General features: G+C 43.5%; 1 protein-coding gene across 1 annotated transcript in view; it reads right to left on the bottom strand.

The window, feature by feature from the left end:
- Positions 1-16,203: 16,203 nt before the first annotated feature.
- SPEGNB (SPEG neighbor) overlaps positions 16,204-19,972 on the bottom strand; it is a 28,814-nt gene continuing 25,045 nt past the window's right edge. The window contains exons 4-5 of the mRNA XM_029605010.1: positions 17,305-17,446; positions 16,204-16,705 (exon numbers count right to left, since the gene is read on the bottom strand). Coding sequence (XP_029460870.1) covers positions 16,567-16,705; positions 17,305-17,446 — 281 coding nt within the window. The 3' untranslated portion in view covers positions 16,204-16,566. The remainder of the gene's footprint in view (positions 16,706-17,304; positions 17,447-19,972) is intronic.

Here is a 19,972-nt window from a genome sequence, read left to right on the forward strand (position 1 = left end):
AAGCTGAGGATGCACCATGGAGTGATACAGAGACATTATGATATTCTCTGTTTTATTCTCCATTCCTTTCCTAATAATCCACAGCATTCTGTTTGTGTATGATATATGAACACAAGATGAGGATGCACCATGGAGTGATACAGAGACATTATGATATTCTCTGTTTTATTCTCCATTCCTTTCCTAATAATCCCCAGCATTCTGTTTGTGTATGATATATGAACACAAGATGAGGGTGCACCATGGAGTGATAGAGAGGCATTAGGATACTCTCTGTTTTATTCTCCATTCCTTTCCTAATAATCCCCAGCATTCTGTTTGTGTATGATATATGAACACAAGATGAGGATGCATCATGGAGTGATACAGAGACATTAGGATATTCTCTGTTTTATTCTCCATTCCTATCCTAATAATCCCCAGCATTCTGTTTGTGTATGATATATGAACACAAGATGAGGATGCATCATGGAGTGATACAGAGACATTAGGATATTCTCTGTTTTATTCTCCATTCCTTTCCTAATAATCCCCAGCATTCTGTTTGTGTATGATATATGAACACAAGATGAGGTCACACCATGGAGTGATACAGAGACATTAGGATATTCTCTGTTTTATTCTCCATTCCTTCCCTAATAATCCCGTGCATTCTGTTTGTGTATGATATATGAACACAAGATGAGGATGCACCATGGAGTGATACAGAGACATTATGATATTCTCTGTTTTATTCTCCAGTCCTTTCCTAATAATCCCCAGCATTCTGTTTGTGTATGATATATGAACACAAGATGAGGTCGCACCATGGAGTGATACAGAGACATTATGATATTCTCTGTTTTATTCTCCATTCCTTCCCTAATAATCCCGTGCATTCTGTTTGTGTATGATATATGAACACAAGATGAGGATGCACCATGGAGTGATACAGAGACATTATGATATTTTCTGTTTTATTCTCCATTCCTTTCCTAATAATCCCCAGCATTCTGTTTGTGTATGATATATGAACACAAGATGAGGTCACACCATGGAGTGATAGAGACATTATGATATTCTCTGTTTTATTCTCCATTCCTTCCCTAATAATCCCCAGCATTCTGTGTGTGTATGATATATGAACACAAGATGAGGATGCACCATGGAGTGATACAGAGACATTATGATATTTTCTGTTTTATTCTCCATTCCTTTCCTAATAATCCCCAGCATTCTGTTTGTGTATGATATATGAACACAAGATGAGGTCACACCATGGAGTGATAGAGACATTATGATATTCTCTGTTTTATTCTCCATTCCTTCCCTAATAATCCCCAGCATTCTGTTTGTGTATGATATATGAACACAAGATGAGGATGCACCATGGAGTGATACAGAGACATTATGATATTCTTTGTTTTATTCTCCATTCCTTTCCTAATAATCCCCAGCATTCTGTGTGTGTATGATATATGAACACAAGATGAGGTCATACCATGGAGTGATACAGAGACATTATGATATTCTCTGTTTTATTCTCCATTCCTTTCCTAATAATCCCCAGCATTCTGTTTGTGTATGATATATGAACACAAGATGAGGTCGCACCATGGAGTGATACAGAGACATTATGATATTCTCTGTTTTATTCACCATTCCTTTCCTAATAATCCCCAGCATTCTGTTTGTGTATGATATATGAACACAAGATGAGGATGCACCATGGAGGGATACAGAGACATTATGATATTCTCTGTTTTATTCTCCTTTCCTTTCCTAATAATCCCCAGCATTCTGTTTTCTTTCTTGGCTGCTGTTGCTGCTGCACACTGAGCAGAAGATTTCAATGTATTATCAGCGATGATGCCTCAATCCTTCTCCTGAGTGGTGACTCCTAATGTGGAACCTTGCACTGTGTAGCTAGTGTGTAGAACAGATCCCTGGGACACTCCAGTATTCACCTTTTTCCATTGGGAAAATTTACCATTTAGCTCTATTCTCTGTTTTCTATTTTTTAACCAGTTCACAATCCAGAATAGGACACAACCCCCTATCCCATGACTTTTTAATTTCCTTAGAAGTGTCTCATGAGCGACTTTGTCAAATGCTTTCTGCAAATCCAGATACACTGTATCAGCTGGATCACCTTTATCCACAGGTTTATTTACATCCTCAAGGAAATGTAGAAAATTTGAGGGCAAGACTTCCCTTGGCTAAATCCATTAAACTCTGCTTATCTATATGGTCAGCAGTTTTATTCTTTATGATAGTTTCTACCATTTTCCCTGGCCCAGATGTCAGATTCAGTGGTCTGTAGTTTCCTGTATCATCCCTTAATTGCTTTACAGATTAAAAATTGCCCAAAGCAGTGAATAATAAAGAACTAATCAATATTTTGCCAAACACAAAACAAAACAGCCCATCAGTCACCAAATATACAGATTTTAACCTGTACCAAAATATATTTTATTTCTTATTTATTTGATTTATATTATTGAACTACAAACCACTGCTGCCTGATGCCATAAGCCAAGTTTTTAATTGTTTATGGAATTTCAGTTGATCACCTTCAGCTCAAAACTTTGTAATAGATAAATTTGCTCTGCCAGGTGCCATCGCCAGCCCCCTAATCATGCTATGTGTTGGGAGGTAAAATTCATACGGAAAGAAAAAAATAATTCTCGTGTAAGGCCATTGTAGCCGGTTCCAGTATGAGCGACAACGTACTCTGTATGGCCTGATGTGTGCTTACAGTATGAACGACGACGTGCTCTGTATGGCCTGATGTGTGCTTACAGTATGAGCGACGACGTACTCTGTATGGCCTGATGTGTGCTTACAGTATGAGCGACGACGTACTCTGTATGGCCTGATGTGTGCTTACAGTATGAGCGACGACGTGCTCTGTATGGCCTGATGTGTGCTTACAGTATGAGCGACGACGTGCTCTGTATGGCCTGATGTGTGTTTACAGTATGAGCGATGACGTACTCTGTATGGCCTGATGTGTGCTTACAGTATGAGCGACGACGTGCTCTGTATGGCCTGATGTGTGTTTACAGTATGAGCGACGACGTACTCTGTATGGCCTGATGTGTGTTTACAGTATGAGCGACGACGTGCTCTGTATGGCCTGATGTGTGCTTACAGTATGAACGACGACGTGCTCTGTATGGCCTGATGTGTGTTTACAGTATGAACGATGACGTGCTCTGTATGGCCTGATGTGTGCTTACAGTACCGCCGATATAATGTCTAATGCAGCAGCTCAGGGAATGCTGCTGTAAAGCAACTTCAGATCCAGTATGACCCCTGAATATTCTGTACGTTCATTAACGTGTGCTGTATCTTGAATAAAGCACCTTGCCTAAAAGCACGTACATAAAAATAGAAGGAGGGTTCAGTATTCATCCTTTATCAGATATCAATGTACATGTGGGAGAATATTGTAATCATTTCTGCACCTTCAGAACAGTGTACAAGATTGAAATCCCGAGTGCTCAACTATTAGAAACCCGACTTCTCTCGCTGTCAGATAATCCCCATTCAGCGGAAGTTTAGGGTTTGTGATATAATGGGAGAGTTAGAGTGCATAGCACCAGATGAAGAGCTGGATATAATTTACATCTCAGAGACCTGGAGGATAACCAGTGGGAGACTGTGATGTCAGGGGGTGGCACAAGATACATTAAAGAGGGGATTACGTCAGGGGGTGGCACTATATACATTAAAGAGGGGATTACGTCAAACAGGATAAAAGTTCTGCAGGACACAAAATGCTGTAGTGAATCTTTATGGCTAGAAATCCTGGTGAAAAGGAGAACAAAATAGCAAGAGAGCTACAATTTAAGATCTTACGCAGGGTGCATTTAACAGGAAGAAGAGGTGCTGAGATGCAGCACTGGGATAATCTGGGTTTAAAATGCAATAACCAAAACGGCAGCTTGTGCCATGGCCTAAGGTACAGGTGCATTGGGAACAAATTCACGTGTTGGATGAAAGTATGGATTGGAATGGTAAGATGACATATCTGTATAATTTTAGTGAAGCTATCCTGTTACCAGCAGGGGTCGTGATATCTTTATGTGTTGCTCTTAACTATGGCCAGGCAGATCATTTTATTCTGCAGGAATCCTGAGGCACCAGCGTGGTTCCTGTCATGCAAAGCTGAAATGCAGACCCGTGCAGTGATGGAAATCTTAAGACGCAGAGACCTGTTGAGTCACCAGTCTCTGTTGAAGCCCAGAGGATATTTTAAGCTGAGGGAAAGATTGGACGTTTTGGTAATTAATACAGAACAGGGTAGGGGGTGGGGAATATGAATCAGAAAGGTGAGAGCTTCATGTCGATTCTTGGTCTTATGTTTTTGGAGTGTTTCTCTTTCCATGCTGTGGAACCGCTCACAGTATTAAATAGAAAGTGGCTGAGTGAGCGACGACAGAGGGTAATAGTAAATGGGAGTCACTCTGAGGAGAGAAAGGGGGATAACTGGAGAGCCCCAGGGATCTGTGCCAGGGCTGCTTCTGGTCAATGCCTTTTATTTTTTATTTATTTATTTAACTTCTTTTACTATACCGACACTCAAGACCAGGTCTTATCGTACCGGTTTACATTAGAACAAGGGGAAAAACCAATTAACGTATAAGTGGAAAAGAGAAGTTACATTAAAACAGGGAGAGTAAAAACATGGATGTCGGAAGATAGGACAGAATTAAGTAATTGAACAATAAGTTAACAAAATTACAAACTATAAATTAACATAAAACAATAAATTAATAATACAGAAACATGGATTATAATCAGCGGAAATATACATGGAAATATATATATATGGAATATATACAGCTGGACTATACATGGTATGTCAAATGGGAGGATATTTGCCAGTGATATTGCAGAGGAGATAGAGGGGAGGGCACCCAGAGGAAGCAAACAGAATGAAGGAATGAAGGAACCTCGAGGACTGGTCTAATGCTGAGCCGTTCAGATTTAATGCCAAAAAGTGCAGAGCCGCGTTCTTGGCGTGCGCTGACCGGGAGAGGGATCCTGCTCTGATAGTGTAGGATGATCTGAAGGGGGGAAAGTGGTGGCCAGAGCCAGAACCATGGCTGGGGTGCACAGGGTTTAATAACAGTGCCAGGTTCTGCATCAGGCCTCACCCGCAGTGCTGGTCTTATTATTTGGATTTAAGGGAGGTGCACTGGAATTGTACCTTGCAAGGTTTTGAAACACAACCATCTTTTAAAACGCGTTTTAGTCTGTTATGGTTCACTGACATTCCTGGCTGGTGCTGCTCATTGTAACTACAATTGCCCTTGCACGGTGCAGGGAAAAGTCGCGTCGAGGCTGCCTGCCTGCCAGGAACACGACTCTTTGGCTGACGCGGGCTTTCCTCTTTGGGACTGGCTCTCCGCTCCCCCATCGCGAGTGCACCTGTTCGAGCCAAGTCCAAGGATAGTGCCGGGCTGACAGCTGGGCCCTGTTATGGTAAGGACCTGTTATTTGCAGAGCGGTGACCTCAGCAGGCAGGCAGGCAGGCGTGGAATGAGCCCAGGCGCCTGCAGGGGGCAGCATTGTGTAAGGAGTCGCCGGCAGTCACTGCCCTGCTGTCCTGAGCAGTAATCATCATCTGCTATAGACCCCCACTGAGTCCAGCATCCTTATCCCAAATCTGAGGAGCCCTGCAGCACAGGGGGCCTCCTCCTTCCCAGCCTGGGTTCTGCCTGTCTCGGAGCATCCTGCTCCCCGCCTCACGCCCTGCACGTCTTTCAGAAGCCCGCCTTTATCTTTTATCTTTTTTTTTAATTTTAATGGCTTTTATTCTGCACTACAGGAGAAAGCCAACAATACAGTGCAATAAAATACCATCCAAAGCAGGGCAAGAAAAAACATCCCTGCACAGAGCTGCTCGTCTTCAGTCACCCATGTACTGCAGCTTTTCACTTTCCAGAAAAGGGATAGGTTCTCGCAGCTCCAGTCAACCTGATACTTCCCAACCCAATTGAGACACTCACCGCAGATAAATCCAGCACTCAGTAATTATACACATTACAATAAAGTAATTTAAAAAAAACCCCCTATCTCCCTAGCAGCCCCCTCCTAGAGCAAACCATTGTGGCAAGCCACGGTGCACTGTCAGGCAGAGCCACCCTGTGCATATCCCGGCTCCAACTCATTCTTCTGCACTTCAGCTGTAAAAGAACAAAAAAAGATCCCCATGTAGTCCCAAAATCTGAAGCAACTAATGGTTTGGCCACTTTCAGATCTAAACATTGCAAATGCATTAGCACAGACATTGTACATTGCCAAAAGGTTTTGTCTGCTGGTGAGTGCTCTGTCCACTTACAGGCTAGCTGCAGGGTCAGATTAACAAACTTCTTCTGACCATTGTAGACAAATCCCCAAATAAGAATAGTTCCCCCTTTTCTGGAAGTTACAGGTCTGTGTTACCTGGACTATTCCCTCCCAAATATGAGCCACTTCACTACATAGCAGAAACTTACGTAGTATCATACGATTTTCACTCTGGCATCTGTTACAAAATGGGGCGATTTCTAATTTCATACGAAACCTCTTGACATCTGCGTAGGAATGATGCAGCCATTTAATTTTCATCTCCTTCATATTTGTATCTGAGTTCAACTTATGTAATTTCTAAAAGTACCTTTGCATGTCGTCAGTTTGAATATCAGCATTTAAGATCCCACTCAAATTTTACCCAAATCTTCCAAAACTGAGAGGGAAAGTTTTGACTTACATACGGGCCGATACAGTACAGTGCGCTCTAACGGAGCGCACTGTTAACCCTCCATTGGATGCGCTTTTTCGACACGCTAGCATTACCCCTTATTCAGTAAGGGGCCGAAAACGCACGTCCAACCCCCCCCCCCCCCCCGAACCTAATAGCGCCCTCAGCATGCAAATGCATGTTGAGGGCGCTATTAGGTATTCCCGCGTGATTCAGAAAGTAAAATGTGCAGCCAAGCCGCACATTTTACTTTCAGAAATTAACGCCTACCCAAAGGTAAGCGCTAATTTCTGCTGGCACCGGGGAAGTGCACAGAAAAGCAGTAAAAACTGCTTTTCTGTGCACCCTCCGACTTAATATCATGGAGATATTAAGTCGGAGGTCCCAAAGAGTACAAAAAAAATTAAAAAAATTTGAAGTTGGCCCGCGGCTCACGGGTCGAAAACCGGACATTCAATTTTGCCGGCGTCTGGTTTCCGAACCTGTGGCTGTCAGCGGGCTCGAGAACCAGCGTCAGCTGTCAAACCTGCTGACAGCCGCCGCTCCGGTCCAAAAGGAGGCGCTAGGGACGCGCTAGTGTCCCTAGCGCCTCCTTTTACCTGTTTTTACCGCTGGGCCTAATTTGCATACTGTATCGCGTTCACAGGCCTGTGCGCGCGCCTCTCCCGCGGACCTTACTGTATCAGCCCGATAATAGGTGCCATTGTGATACAGAATTTTTCCTATCCCCGACATTGTGCATATCATCTAGAAACTTCTGTTCAAGCTTAAAAGCTTCTGCTCTCCATTTCAAGAAATCTAAATAGTGCCTAACTCCGGGGTGGCCAACTCCAGGACTGAAGAGCCAGAAACAGGCCAGGTTTTCAGGATATGCACAGTGAATATGCATGAGAGAGATTTGCAAGCAATGGAGGCAGTGTATGTGCATCTACTGCACACATATTCACTGTGGTTATCCTGAAAACCTGGCCTGTTTGTGGCTCTCGAGGACTGGAATTGGCCACCCCTGGTCTAACTTGTAAAAAGGCAAAAAAAATGTGTGCACAGTAGATTAAAAAGTTCCTGAAGGGTTGAGAAAGACTTGCGTTTAATGTTGGACCTCCACAGAGCTGTTTAATATGCTTCAACCCTGCGGCGCTCCACACTCGGAAAATGTTATAATTCACATCCGGTAAAAGTCAACATTACCTATCAAGCAGAGAAGCAAAGAGACCGATTGATTAATCCCTTGCAGCCCCGAAATCACTTCCCTTCCACGACAGCCTCCTGTCAGTTACAAAGAAGCAGCTTAACCTTTACATGCAGGACGGAGAGAGGGGATCCAGGACTAACCAGGCCATCCCTGCAGTACCCAGAAGCCCACATTTTCAAAACCCTGTGCGCGCCGAAACGGGGAATATGCGCCTGGCCGGGCCGAGTACGCGCCGAGCGCATTTCCAAAAAGGGCCCGACCACGAGTGTATCTCCCGGTACGGGCAGAAGTGCCTGGGTTTCGAAAAGGGGCGGCAGCCGGCCGGGACGGCGTCTGTGTCCTGGGGAAGTGCGTGCCGGCAGCCGGACAGCAGGCGGAAGTTACTCCTGCATCAACAAGAAAAATGAGAGCAGATAGGGTTAGTAGAGGGGTCAGGGAGAAGAGGGGAAAAGGGAGGGAGGGTAGGTAGGGGGATAGGAAAGTTCCCTCCCAGTCCGCTCCTTAATTGGAGCGGACTGGGAGGGAACTGGGCAAAGGCCCAATCGTGTCGCCACGCACGCCGATATTAAAATCAGGCACATTTTATACATGCGTGCGGCTCGCTTTTATCTGACAGCCCCTTATGTGCACCGCCTCTCAGGAACCTCCTTGTCCAGGGTCCCCTGGTGCACAAGAATCCAAGTCCATTCTGCTTTGAAAAGCTACGCACGGTGAAGAAGGTTTACTCTCCAGCTACAGTAGTGATGCTTTTGAAAGCCAGGACGTTTTCCACTTCCTTCGCTTAGCTACGGGTCTGGCGGGTGTTTGAGAATTGGTGTGCTGAGCGGGCGGTAGTGCCCTGCGGCCTGCAAGGCTCAGAGTCGCAAATCTTCTCATTTCTTTCTTCAGGAGAATTTCTGGGATTTTTGGGCCATTTACATGAGTCACATGATTGGGTTAAGATGACGTAGATTCAAGAACAAGATCAGTGGAGACCTGGTAATCATAGTCAGATGAAGCAGTGTTCAGCAAAGCCAGAAAGTTCAAAAGCAGAGAATGATTCTTGGAACCAAGAGATGATAACCAGAAATGTAGGTTAAAAAGTTTGTCTTGTTAAAAGTTCCAGGATCAATATTCATAGAATATTATTGTGACGGTGGTTGTCCCAGGACTGAGCAGTTTGGTATCTGTAGAGGCAAATCCAGGCAAATGACAGTGGAAGCAGAAACTTTGAGTGTCTTCTGTCTCTGCCAGCCTGATGCTGGTCTGCGCCTCTGCTGCGGGTGGCCAGTGAGGCATGAGAAAGACCTGGAATCGAGCAAGCTACAGGAAACCAGAAGCCAATCGGCTATAGAATGAGGAGATGAAGAAATCTTCCAAAAATAAGAGTGGACTCAGAGTAAGAGGTCTGAGGTAGGGACAAGCTCTAGCAGTTCACTGCTGCGGGTACGGTTTGTGCAGAAAACAAGATGGCTGTCATTGGAAGCGAGGAGCACCGAGTTGGGAGGATGAAATAGATCATCCAAGTGACCCACAGTGACCCTTGTAGGCCAGAGGAGCACTCGGCACTAGATACATAGGTTGCAGTTTGCTTGCAGCCAGGTTGAAAAGTGAAGCTTTCACTTGGGTGAACTTCATCAGTGTGAAGGCATTGCAGGGAGTCATCCTTATGAAGTCCTGGATTGTACTGAAAATATCATTCAGCTGAGTCAAGGATGTGAGAAAGTTCATGAGTCAGTCAGAGTCCATTTCTAGACAATTATTTTTATTTATATAAACATTTATATACCGTCGTCCCATGTATAGATCACAATGGTTACAAAGTGACATTCATAATTATAACTCAACAAACAAACAAACAACGATTGGTTATAGGTTACAAAGTGACATTCATAATTATAACTCAACAAACAAACAAACAACGATTGGTTATAGGTAGGCATTCATATTTATCAAGTGACATTTTCTAAAATTAATCTAGTACATAAAGAAAAGAGTACAGATAATTAGAGCAAAATGATAGTTTTCACATCTTAGTCAGTGCATTGTTTTAAGAATCGTGCATTCTCTCGTATGATTTACCCTTCATGATTTGATTATTATCTTTTGTCCTTCTTGATTTTGAGGTTCTGTATTGTGGGAATTGACAATAATCCTTTATTTTGAGATCTTAGTATTCCTTGAGGATTGTGAGGTTGCAGGGACTCTCCTAACAAGCCAGTGTTATTGGAATGAATGATGTTGAATATTATCGTTAATACTTTATGGTAGATTCTGGATTGTACTGGTAACCAAAGCAGTGACATCAGCGAGGGTGTAATGTGATCGTATTTCCTTGATCCTAATAGTAGTCTTGCTGCAGCATTTTGTAATAGTTGCAGAGGTTTTCAGTGACTTGCTGGAAGACCCAGTAGTAAAGAGTTACAGTAGTTGAGATCTGAGAAGATTAGAGTTTGTAATACAGTATGTAAGCCCATAAAAGTGAAATGGTTTCAGCCTATGCAGTATTCACAACTTGGTGAAACCTGTCTTAATTAATTTACTGATGTGTATTTTCATTGTGAGGTTCTCTTCTAAATCTTGTACTTGATTTGAGAGTTTAATTTGAAAATTACCCAGGTCTAGGGCAGGTTGTTTAACTGTCGATGAGTTTCTAGTCAGCCAAATGGTTTAATGTCATTTTAAGATGCTATAGTTGCTGTTGTGTTGCTCTCATAAAGGTGGAGAGTATCGAAGCTGTGTTTTCAAATGATCTGGAAAGTGGAATGTAAAACTGCGAGTAATCAGCATACAAGAAGAAAGTTATACCTAGATTTGTCAGTAATTTACACAGTGGGAGCATGTACATATTGAATAGGGATGTGAATCGTTTTTCGGGCTGTGAATAGGGATGTGAATCGTTTTTCTGACGATTGAAAATATCGTACGATATTTTCAAAGTTGTCAGAAATTGGGGGCTCCCCGAAACCGATAGGCCATCCAGTGCTTCTACCATGTGACAGGGGCCGGCCAATGGCACGGATACCCTGTCACATGGTAAGGGCAAAGGGGCATCGGCGCCATTTTTATTAGTAGCAGCCGGCAGCCCGAGAGAGGGAAATCGCTCCCGGAACCCCCACTGGACCACCAGGTACTGTTAAAAAGGGTTTTTTTTGGGGGGGTCAGGAGGATGGGGGAAGCTAAGGGATCTGTTTTAAAGGGTCGGAGTGGGTTTTTTGTTTATCGGGCGCAGCCGATAAAAAAAAAAAACGATCGGACCGCATGAAATAAATTTCACGATGTGAATCGGAACCGATTCCAGTTCCGATTCACATCTCTAATATTGAAAAGTATTGCTGAGAAGGCTGAGCCTTGAGGAACCCCTGTGTCACACTGGAAAGTGTCAGACATATGGTTGCCCAATTTGACTTGGAGTGTTCTGTGGTACAGAAATGAAGTGAACCATCTGAGAACCCTGCCATAGAGTCCCATGCTTCTCATCTGATGGCATAACAGAGTATGGTCCAAAATATCAAAGGCAGCTGTTACGTCAAGTAGCACAAGGCAATAAGAGTAATCTGTGTCAAGCCCTCGCAAAGCCAAGTCTGTTAATGAGAGGAGTTGTCTCAGTTGAGTGGTGTTTCCTAAATCCAAATTAATTTGGGTGGAGAATATTTTATAAGAACATAAGAACATGCCATGCTGGGTCAGACCAAGGGCCCATCAAGCCCAGCATCCTGTTTCCAACAGAGGCCAAACCAGGCCACAAGAACCTGGTAAGTACCCAAACATTAGATAGATCCCATGCTACTATTGCTTATTAATTACCATCATAGCAGTTTATGGATTTAACCTCTAGGATCGTATCCAAATCTTTTGTAAACTCAGTTACACTAACTGCTGTAACCACGTCCTCTGGTAATGAATTCCAGAGCTTAACTATGCACGGAGTGAAAAAAAAAAAAATTCTTTGATTTGTTTTAAATGTGCTACTTGCTAACTTCATGGAGTGCCCCCTAGTCCTTCTATTATCTGATAGAGTAAATAACTGATTACAGTGATTACAGTTCCTGTTAAGCTAACAGCCAGTCATTTGCTAGTGCTCAGAGAAGAGGCATCAGAGTCAGAAGCTGATCAAATTGAAACCCCCTCCACACGCAGACCCAAGAGACTGAGGTTGGAGTGAGTTACAGGAGAGAACAGAACAATACATCTACCATGCGTCCTGCTGTGAGGATACTTCACTGACCATTGAAGGCATCAGTCAGACATTTAGGTAGAGATTTGCATGTCACAGTCCCCTGGACCTCTGGGTAATTTTGTAGGAAATACCACTAACCAAAAATTCAGAGGATTTAAACTTCTAAATTACAGAACTATGAGTGGGGAAGGGATTTGTGAATGAAATGTTCTGGAAGACAGTACTGGGAGGCAGACAGATTTCACCCTGACTAGCATGGGCATTCAGACACATTGGGTGTGAAGTTCCCAGACACATTGGATACAAAGAGACAGGACAGGGGTGGGTATATATGGCTCTCTCACTGAAGTCCTGTCTTATTCTCAGTAATTTTGGCTGAGAAGTGGCCCTTCTAGGGTCAGACAATAGGTGAGGCAGAAGCATGGCTGGACATTAGCATATGATTGGCTTTTATTTTAATAGACACTGCAACTATTAAGTGGAGAGGACCAATCCCACTGATAGTAGGACAGTCATCAGCCTGTGAAACTTTCCTGTCAAGGAATAGTATTTCTTTTAACTTAATTTATTATATAATATGTTTACAACATTGTTCATTTTTATATAAGCATTGTTTTATCTTTTTCATTATATAATTTATTATATTAGTTAATCTCAGTTTCATGTAAAGCCTGGGCAGGTCTAGAAATAAAGGATAACAGCAGGTTCTCAGATCAAAGGGTCCTCCAGGAGGGTGTTAGACCTCCAACAACAGACTGGGAGGTAGAGTTTGCTTTACCGGTGTTGGCTTTGACCTCTCAATGAAGGAGACAGACCCTTCCCCCCCCTCCCCCCGCCCAGTGGGGAAGGATAACAGCAATGCTTGAGTAAGTGGGAATACATGAGGCCCCCTCTATTCTCCAGCGTGTTAGGTCCAACAACCCTAAAATTGCCAAATGTTAGATGTTTTTGCTGCCTTGTAGAAATGTATATAGTTGTATAGACTGAGACTACTAACCCAAGTAGATAAGTGTGCTGCTTGACGACCTGTTAGTGATGTACATAGTCATGTAGAAATGTATATAGTTGTATAGACTGAGACTACTAACCACGAGTAGATAAGTGTGCTGCTTGACATCCTATTAGCCATGTACATAGTCATGTAGAAATGTATATAGTTGTGTAGAATGAGACTACTAACCATGAGTAGATAAGTGTGCTGTATGACATCCTATTAGCCATGTACATAGTCATGTAGAAATGTATATAGTTGTATAGAATGAGACTACTAACCACGAGTAGATAAGTGTGCTGCTTGACATCCTATTAGCCATGTACATAGTCATGTAGAAATGTATATACTTGTGTAGAATGAGACTACTAACCATGAGTAGATAAGTGTGCTGCTTGACGTCCTATTAGCGATGTACATAGTCATGTAGAAATGTATATAGCTGTGTAGAATGAGACTACTAACTACGAGTAGATAAGTGTACTGTTTGACATCCTATTAGCCATGTACATATTCATGTAGAAATGTATATAGTTGTATAGAATGAGACTACTAACCACGAGTAGATAAGTGTACTGTTTGACATCCTATTAGCCATGTACATAGTCATGTAGAAATGTATATAGTTGTGTGGCCTGAGACTACTAACCACGAGTAGATAAGTGTGCTGCTTGACGTCCTATTAGCCATGTACATAGTCATGTAGAAATGTATATAGCTGTATAGACTGAGACTACTAACCACGAGTAGATGAATGTGCTGCATGACGTCCTATTAGCCATGTACATATTCATGTAGAAACGTATATGCCTGTATAGTCTAATAAACCTGTATATATTTGTACATACTGCAGCCTTGTTCATAGTCCCTCTTGTTTTCCTGGGTTGAAGGAAGGGAAATCCCACCCACTAACGCCGCCTTCTCCAGGTGGAGGCATCAGGTGCCAAGAATGTGAGGACCAGCGGAGACTGCCCTGGGGGGCTCGTGCCAAGTTGGTCCCAGATCCAGGAACGCCCCACCAGGTAAGTGGTCACGGGGGTGTTACATATACATAACATCGCCCCACTCGAGCTCAAGATCCCTCTACAACCTCGCACCTCCGCCAGACCAGTGAGACAAGCATATAGAGACAATCTACAGGCCCCACCGATTAAGTCAGCATTAAGTAAAAGAGCTTTCTCCACAGCTGGACCCAAACTTTGGAATTCTCTTCCATCAGACCTCAGATTAATACAATGCCCTATCACCTTTAAAAAAAGACTCAAGACCTGGTTAGTCAACCAAGCTTTCTCCTAACTCTACATTCTATTAGTACTCCAACCAATGATCCCTTCCCATTGGGAACCCCTCCAAGAGAACGCTCTTGCTATTTATCTCTATGCAGTCCATTCTTAAAACCCATGCCTCACCTAACATCTTTCCTAAATTCAGCCTACATTAGGCCCCATAACGTTTTACTTTATATTGTTATCCCCAGTTATTTCTATCCAAGTTCTATCATCTAAGACAACTTTTGTCAAGGTTATTGTTAAAAATGTAAACCGACTTGATTAGTAATTCTGTTACTGGAAAATCAGTATGTAAAAATGCTAAATAAATAAATAAAATATACAGTGTCAGATTGGCCCTTTAAGAGCCTCTCTCCCTCTCAGCACACGTACCCGTGGAAGGGATATTTTAAATAGTTCACTTGTACTTTTGGTCGAAATATAAACCTGAGCGCATTTTTGCTTGCGTGCTCCTTTTAAAATTGGCTTTATAGGTTTGAAATCTTTGCTTCCTGTGGGCTATAACTTAATATCCGTAATAAATAAACAGAAATAAGACAAGACAACATCAAACCTAATAAAACTGAAAATAAAAAATAAAATATATTATAGAAGTAAAAACCTATTCAAAGATTCCAAAAGCAATGGGACCTTTATTGGGCCCTCCATCTCAGGCAGCTGTAACTTCCCTTTCTGCCACTATCTGTGGGAGATACCATGCACTTCTGAGTGACGGTCAGCTTTATCTCCTTTTTAAACGTTAGTGCCAGCAGCTTGCTCCCATCCTTTCAGAAACGGCACCTCCTTCCCCAAAATGTTCCCCAGTTCCTTACAAATCCCTCTTCCCTGCACCATCATCTCATCCTCGCATTGACGCTCGGGAGCTCTGCCTGCCTCGTGGGTCCTGCCTGTGGAACGGGGAGCATTTCCAAGACTGCTAGCCTTCAGGTTCTGGATTTCAGCTTTCTATCTAAAAGCCTAAACCTGGCTTCCAGAACCTCCTTCCCACTCCTTATATTGTTGGCACCCACATGTACCACGACAGCCGGCTCCTCCCCAGCACTGTCTAAAATCCTTTCTAGGTGACGCGTGAAATCCACCATCTTTGCACCAGGCAGGCAAGTTGCCAAGTGAACCTCGTGTTCCACCAGCCACCCAGCTTTCTTTGTTCCTAATGATTGAATTGACAACTACAATGGCCACCCTAATTCTTCCCTTGGAGACCCATCCTTGGTGCAAGAGGACATGGCATTGCCTGGAGAGCAGGATCTACCTACAGGATTGCTTACTGCGACGTCAAGGTGATGCTCTTCTTCCAGCCTTCAGCACAGGGGCTGCCAGACTAGAGTTGAGACTTTGCTACAGTGCCCTTGTAGGTCTCCTCTATGAATCTCTCTGTCTGCCTGAGCATCTCCAGATCTACCACTCTACCCAGAACACCTTCAGGCCCATATTCAGACCCTGCTGGATACATTTATCTGGCTGACTGTGCTGGGATACTGAGCAGTGCACCACCATGCATTGCAGAATATATCCAGCTATGTTAAAGTTAGCTGGATACGTTTATCCAGGTAACTTTAAGACATCTCTCTTGTGGTCCTAAAGTTATAGAGGTATGTTAGCCAATAGTTGGCTCCATCCTGGACTGCCCGTGAGCTAGCGGAATAGCTCAGCAGGGAGTCCTCCCATTGCACAGCTCTGGCACTTAAGAGTCAGACTCAGGGTCCTTGAGGGAGCATCAATCTTTAGCCCTTATGTACGGAGCTCAGAGGAGCAGAAGGAAACTGCTGGGTCCAGGAGATTCAGCCTTTATGGAAAGAAAGAGACGGGAGAAAAGAGTGGGACTATAAGCGTGAGTTTAGGAACGACAACAAAAGATTTTATTAAACACAAGAACTGATAATGGTGCAGAAAATGTGTGACTTTGACTAAGGATGTGCATCTGCTGAATCCTGTGGATCCTTCTAGAGGGACCGGGTCGCCGAAGGCCTTTCAGATGCTGCCTCCTGCAAACATTCACTTATGGCAGCCTCGCTGTACTCTGCATCACCGTGTGCATGGGATTTTCTCCGCGATTCCACAAATGTGCAGACAAGGAATGCACACTACATGTTTTATAACCAGTAAATCACGGCAATGGGGAGGAGGATGTGCTTTCATGGTTTATTATTATTTATTTAACATCATGCAGTATGGCTTTTCTGTGATTCCTGGGTAGGCAGGTCAGGCCACATCAACTCTGGCAAAGGACTGATCCATCCCCAGGCTGTTTTCCACAAAGACCTCGTATTTCCCCGAGTCAGCCGCCATGGCTTTCTTGATGGTTAAAGTGGTGGTGTCACTTTCGATGTTATAGAAAACTCTGAAAATGAAGAAACAGGCGAGCAGGTCAGATTGCAGGTGTAATAAGGCGGAGGCACTGTTCACAGTGCACTCCAGACCTCCAAGCTTCCTTATTTCACAGGGACACTCAGTCCCTTCTGACTGTAGCAGAGAGCAGAATCGGATTTTTGTGCCTATCAGAATGGACGTCCTTTGGAGGATAGAAAGCAGAAATGGATTTCTGTATCTCTCTCCCCCAGACGACAGCGCGAGTGCAGCCTTTGCAGAGAGGAGAATCACCACCAGTGCAGCTTTCTGCCCCCTGGGTTACTGATTTCTGGAATGGTGCAACGTTCTTGACCCTAAAATATGCAGCCTTAAGCCCCTTCTTCAGGTGAGAGAGTGCCAGAGAGCAGGGTTAACCCATCTGGAGCCACTATCCTGACAAGATTAACAAGAGGTGTCGCGTGCTGAATAAATAAGCATTAGTGAGTAAAAGGTTGTGAGAAACAGGAGGTGGTGTTGGAAAACTCTCTTCAGAACGATGCCCAGGAGGTGCTTTAACGATAATAAACCCATCAGTCTGGGGACCCGCTGTGCCTCTGTGCTGCCCCCCACCCCCATTAAATCTCTGCTTACCTCTCGTCCTCTTCGATGTCCTCTCCGTCCTTTGTCCAGCCCACGTCCGGTGCTGGATCGCCACTGATGCGAGCTCTCAGTGTCACCGTGGCCCCCGGCTTCACCTTCATGTTCGCAGGCCCTTTCTCAATCTTCGCAGGCACTGAGAGAGAGAAGGAGGGAGAGCGGGAATGAGAAAGTAAGAGAGAGGAGAGCAAAAGGCACAGGCAAAGGAAATGGAAAGAGGAAGAGAGTCAGGAAAAAGAGGCAGCAGAGAGCGGGAATGAAACCAAGAGAGGAGCCAGATTCCCGAGTTTGGCTCTGTGCTGTGCAGCTGCTGAAGGATCCAGAGCTGCAGGGACCTCATCCCCTCTGCATACTGCAGCGCTGCTTCACTGAGGGGATGCGGTCCTGCTGCCACGGTTCACTCCTCGAGAGGATCGTTCAAGGCTCCGGCGGCCTGAGATGGGATCTGTCACAGAGTGACGTGTAGCAGAAGCGTGCATGCATGTACACGAAGCGAGAGCAGACAAAGAACCATCCAGCCTGCCCAGCAAATTATCCACTCACGTTACCCCCCTACAGAAATGTTTCACAGACTACACAGTTACTTTTCAAATAATTGTTATTCCCTTCCTTCTCGACAGGTATCAGACACTTATTTGTGCTAAAGCTGTAGAATCTATTGCCTCCTGACTGCAGTGGGCGTCAGGCAATCTCAGACAGGAAGCACTAAAAGTTCAATCATTTCCCAGTAAAAATTATCTTATTTTAGCAAAAAGTAAAAATATTGTAAGGTCTCATAAGAATATAAGCTATACCATACTGGGTCAGACCAAGGGTCCATCGAGCCCAGCATCCTGTTTCCAACAGTGGCCAATCCAAGTCACAACTACCTGGCAAGTACCCAAACATTAGATAGATCACAAACTACTATTGCTTATTAATTAATAGCAGTTTATGGATTTATCCTCTAGGGATTTATCCAAACCTTTTTTAAATCCAATTACACTAACTGCCCTAATCACATCCTCTGGCAATGAATTCCACAGCTTAACTATGCACTGAGTGAAAAAGAATTTCTTTGATTTTTGTTAAATGAGCCACTTGCTAACTTCATGGAGTGCCCCTTGTTCCTTCTATTATCTGAGAGAGTAAATAACCAATTTACATTAACTTGTTCAAGTCCTTTCATGATTTCGTAGACTTCTGTCATATCCCCCCTCAGCCATCTCTTCTCCAAGCTGAACAGCCATAACCTCTTCAGTCTTTCCTCATAGGGAAGCTGTTCCATCCCCTTTATCATTTTGGTTGCCCTTCTCTGTACCAGAATTGTACACAGTATTCAAGGTGCGGTCTCACCATGGAGCGATACAGAGGCATTATGACATTTTCCGTTCTATTAACCATTCCCTTCCTAATAATTCCTAACATTGTTTGCTTTTTTGACTGCCGCAGCACACTGAACCGACGATTTCAATGTGTTATCCACTATGATGCCTAGATCTTTTTCCTGGGTGGTAGCTCCTAATATGGAACCTAACATCATGTAACTATAGGAAGGGTTATTTTTCCCTATATGCAACACCTTGCACTTGTCCACATTAAATTTCATCTGCCATTTGGATGCCCAATCTTCCAGTCTCGCAAGGTCCTCCTGTAATGTATCACAGTCTGCTTGTGATTTAACTACTCTGAATAATTTTGTGTCATCTGCAAATCTGATCACCTCACTCATCATACCCTTTTCCATATCATTTATAAATACATTAAAAAGCACCTGTCCAAGTACAGATCCCTGAGGCACTCCACTGTTTACCTTTTTCCACTGTGAAAACTGACCATTTATTCCTACTCTCTGTTTCCTATCTTTTAACCAATTTACAATCCACAAAAAGAGATCACCTCCTATCCCATGAATTTTTAGTTTTCTTAGAAGCCTCTCATGCAGGACTTTGTTGCGTGTCTTCTGAAAATCCAAATACACCACATCTAGCAGTTCACTTTTGTCCACATGTTTATTAACCCCTTAAAAATAATGTAGATTTGTGAGGCAAGACTTCCCTTGAGTAAATCCATGCTGGCTGTGTCCCATTAAATCATGTCTATCTAAATGTTTTGTGATTTTATTCTTTATAACAGTTTCCACAATTTTTCCCAAAACTGAAGTCAAGCTCGCTGGTCTATAGTTTCCCGGATCACTCCTGGAGCCCTTTTTAAATATTGGGATTACATTTGCTATCTTCCAGTCTTCAGATACAAAGGATGATTTTAATGATAGGTTACAAATTTTTTCTAATAGGTCTGAAATCTCATTTTTAGTTATTTCATAACCCTGGGGTGTATACCATCCGGTCCAGGTGATTTACTACTCTTCAGTTTGTCAATCAGGTCTACCACATCTTCTAGGTTCGCCGTGATTTGGTTCAGTCCACCTGAATCATTGCTCATGAAAACCTTCTCCGGAACGGGTATCTCCCCAACATCCTCTTCAGTAAACCCTGAAGCAAAGAAATCGATCTTTCCATGATGGCCTTATCTTCTCTAAGTGCCCCTTTAACCCCGTGAACATCTAACAGTCCAACTGACTCCCTCACAGGCTTTCTGCTTCGGATATATTTAAAAAGGTTTTTACTGTGAGTTTTTGCCTCTACAGCCAACTTCTTTTCAAATTCTCTCTTCGTCTGTC

The sequence above is a fragment of the Rhinatrema bivittatum genome, chromosome 6 (genome assembly GCF_901001135.1).
Source record: "Rhinatrema bivittatum chromosome 6, aRhiBiv1.1, whole genome shotgun sequence".
NCBI classification, from domain to species: Eukaryota; Metazoa; Chordata; class Amphibia; order Gymnophiona; family Rhinatrematidae; genus Rhinatrema; species Rhinatrema bivittatum.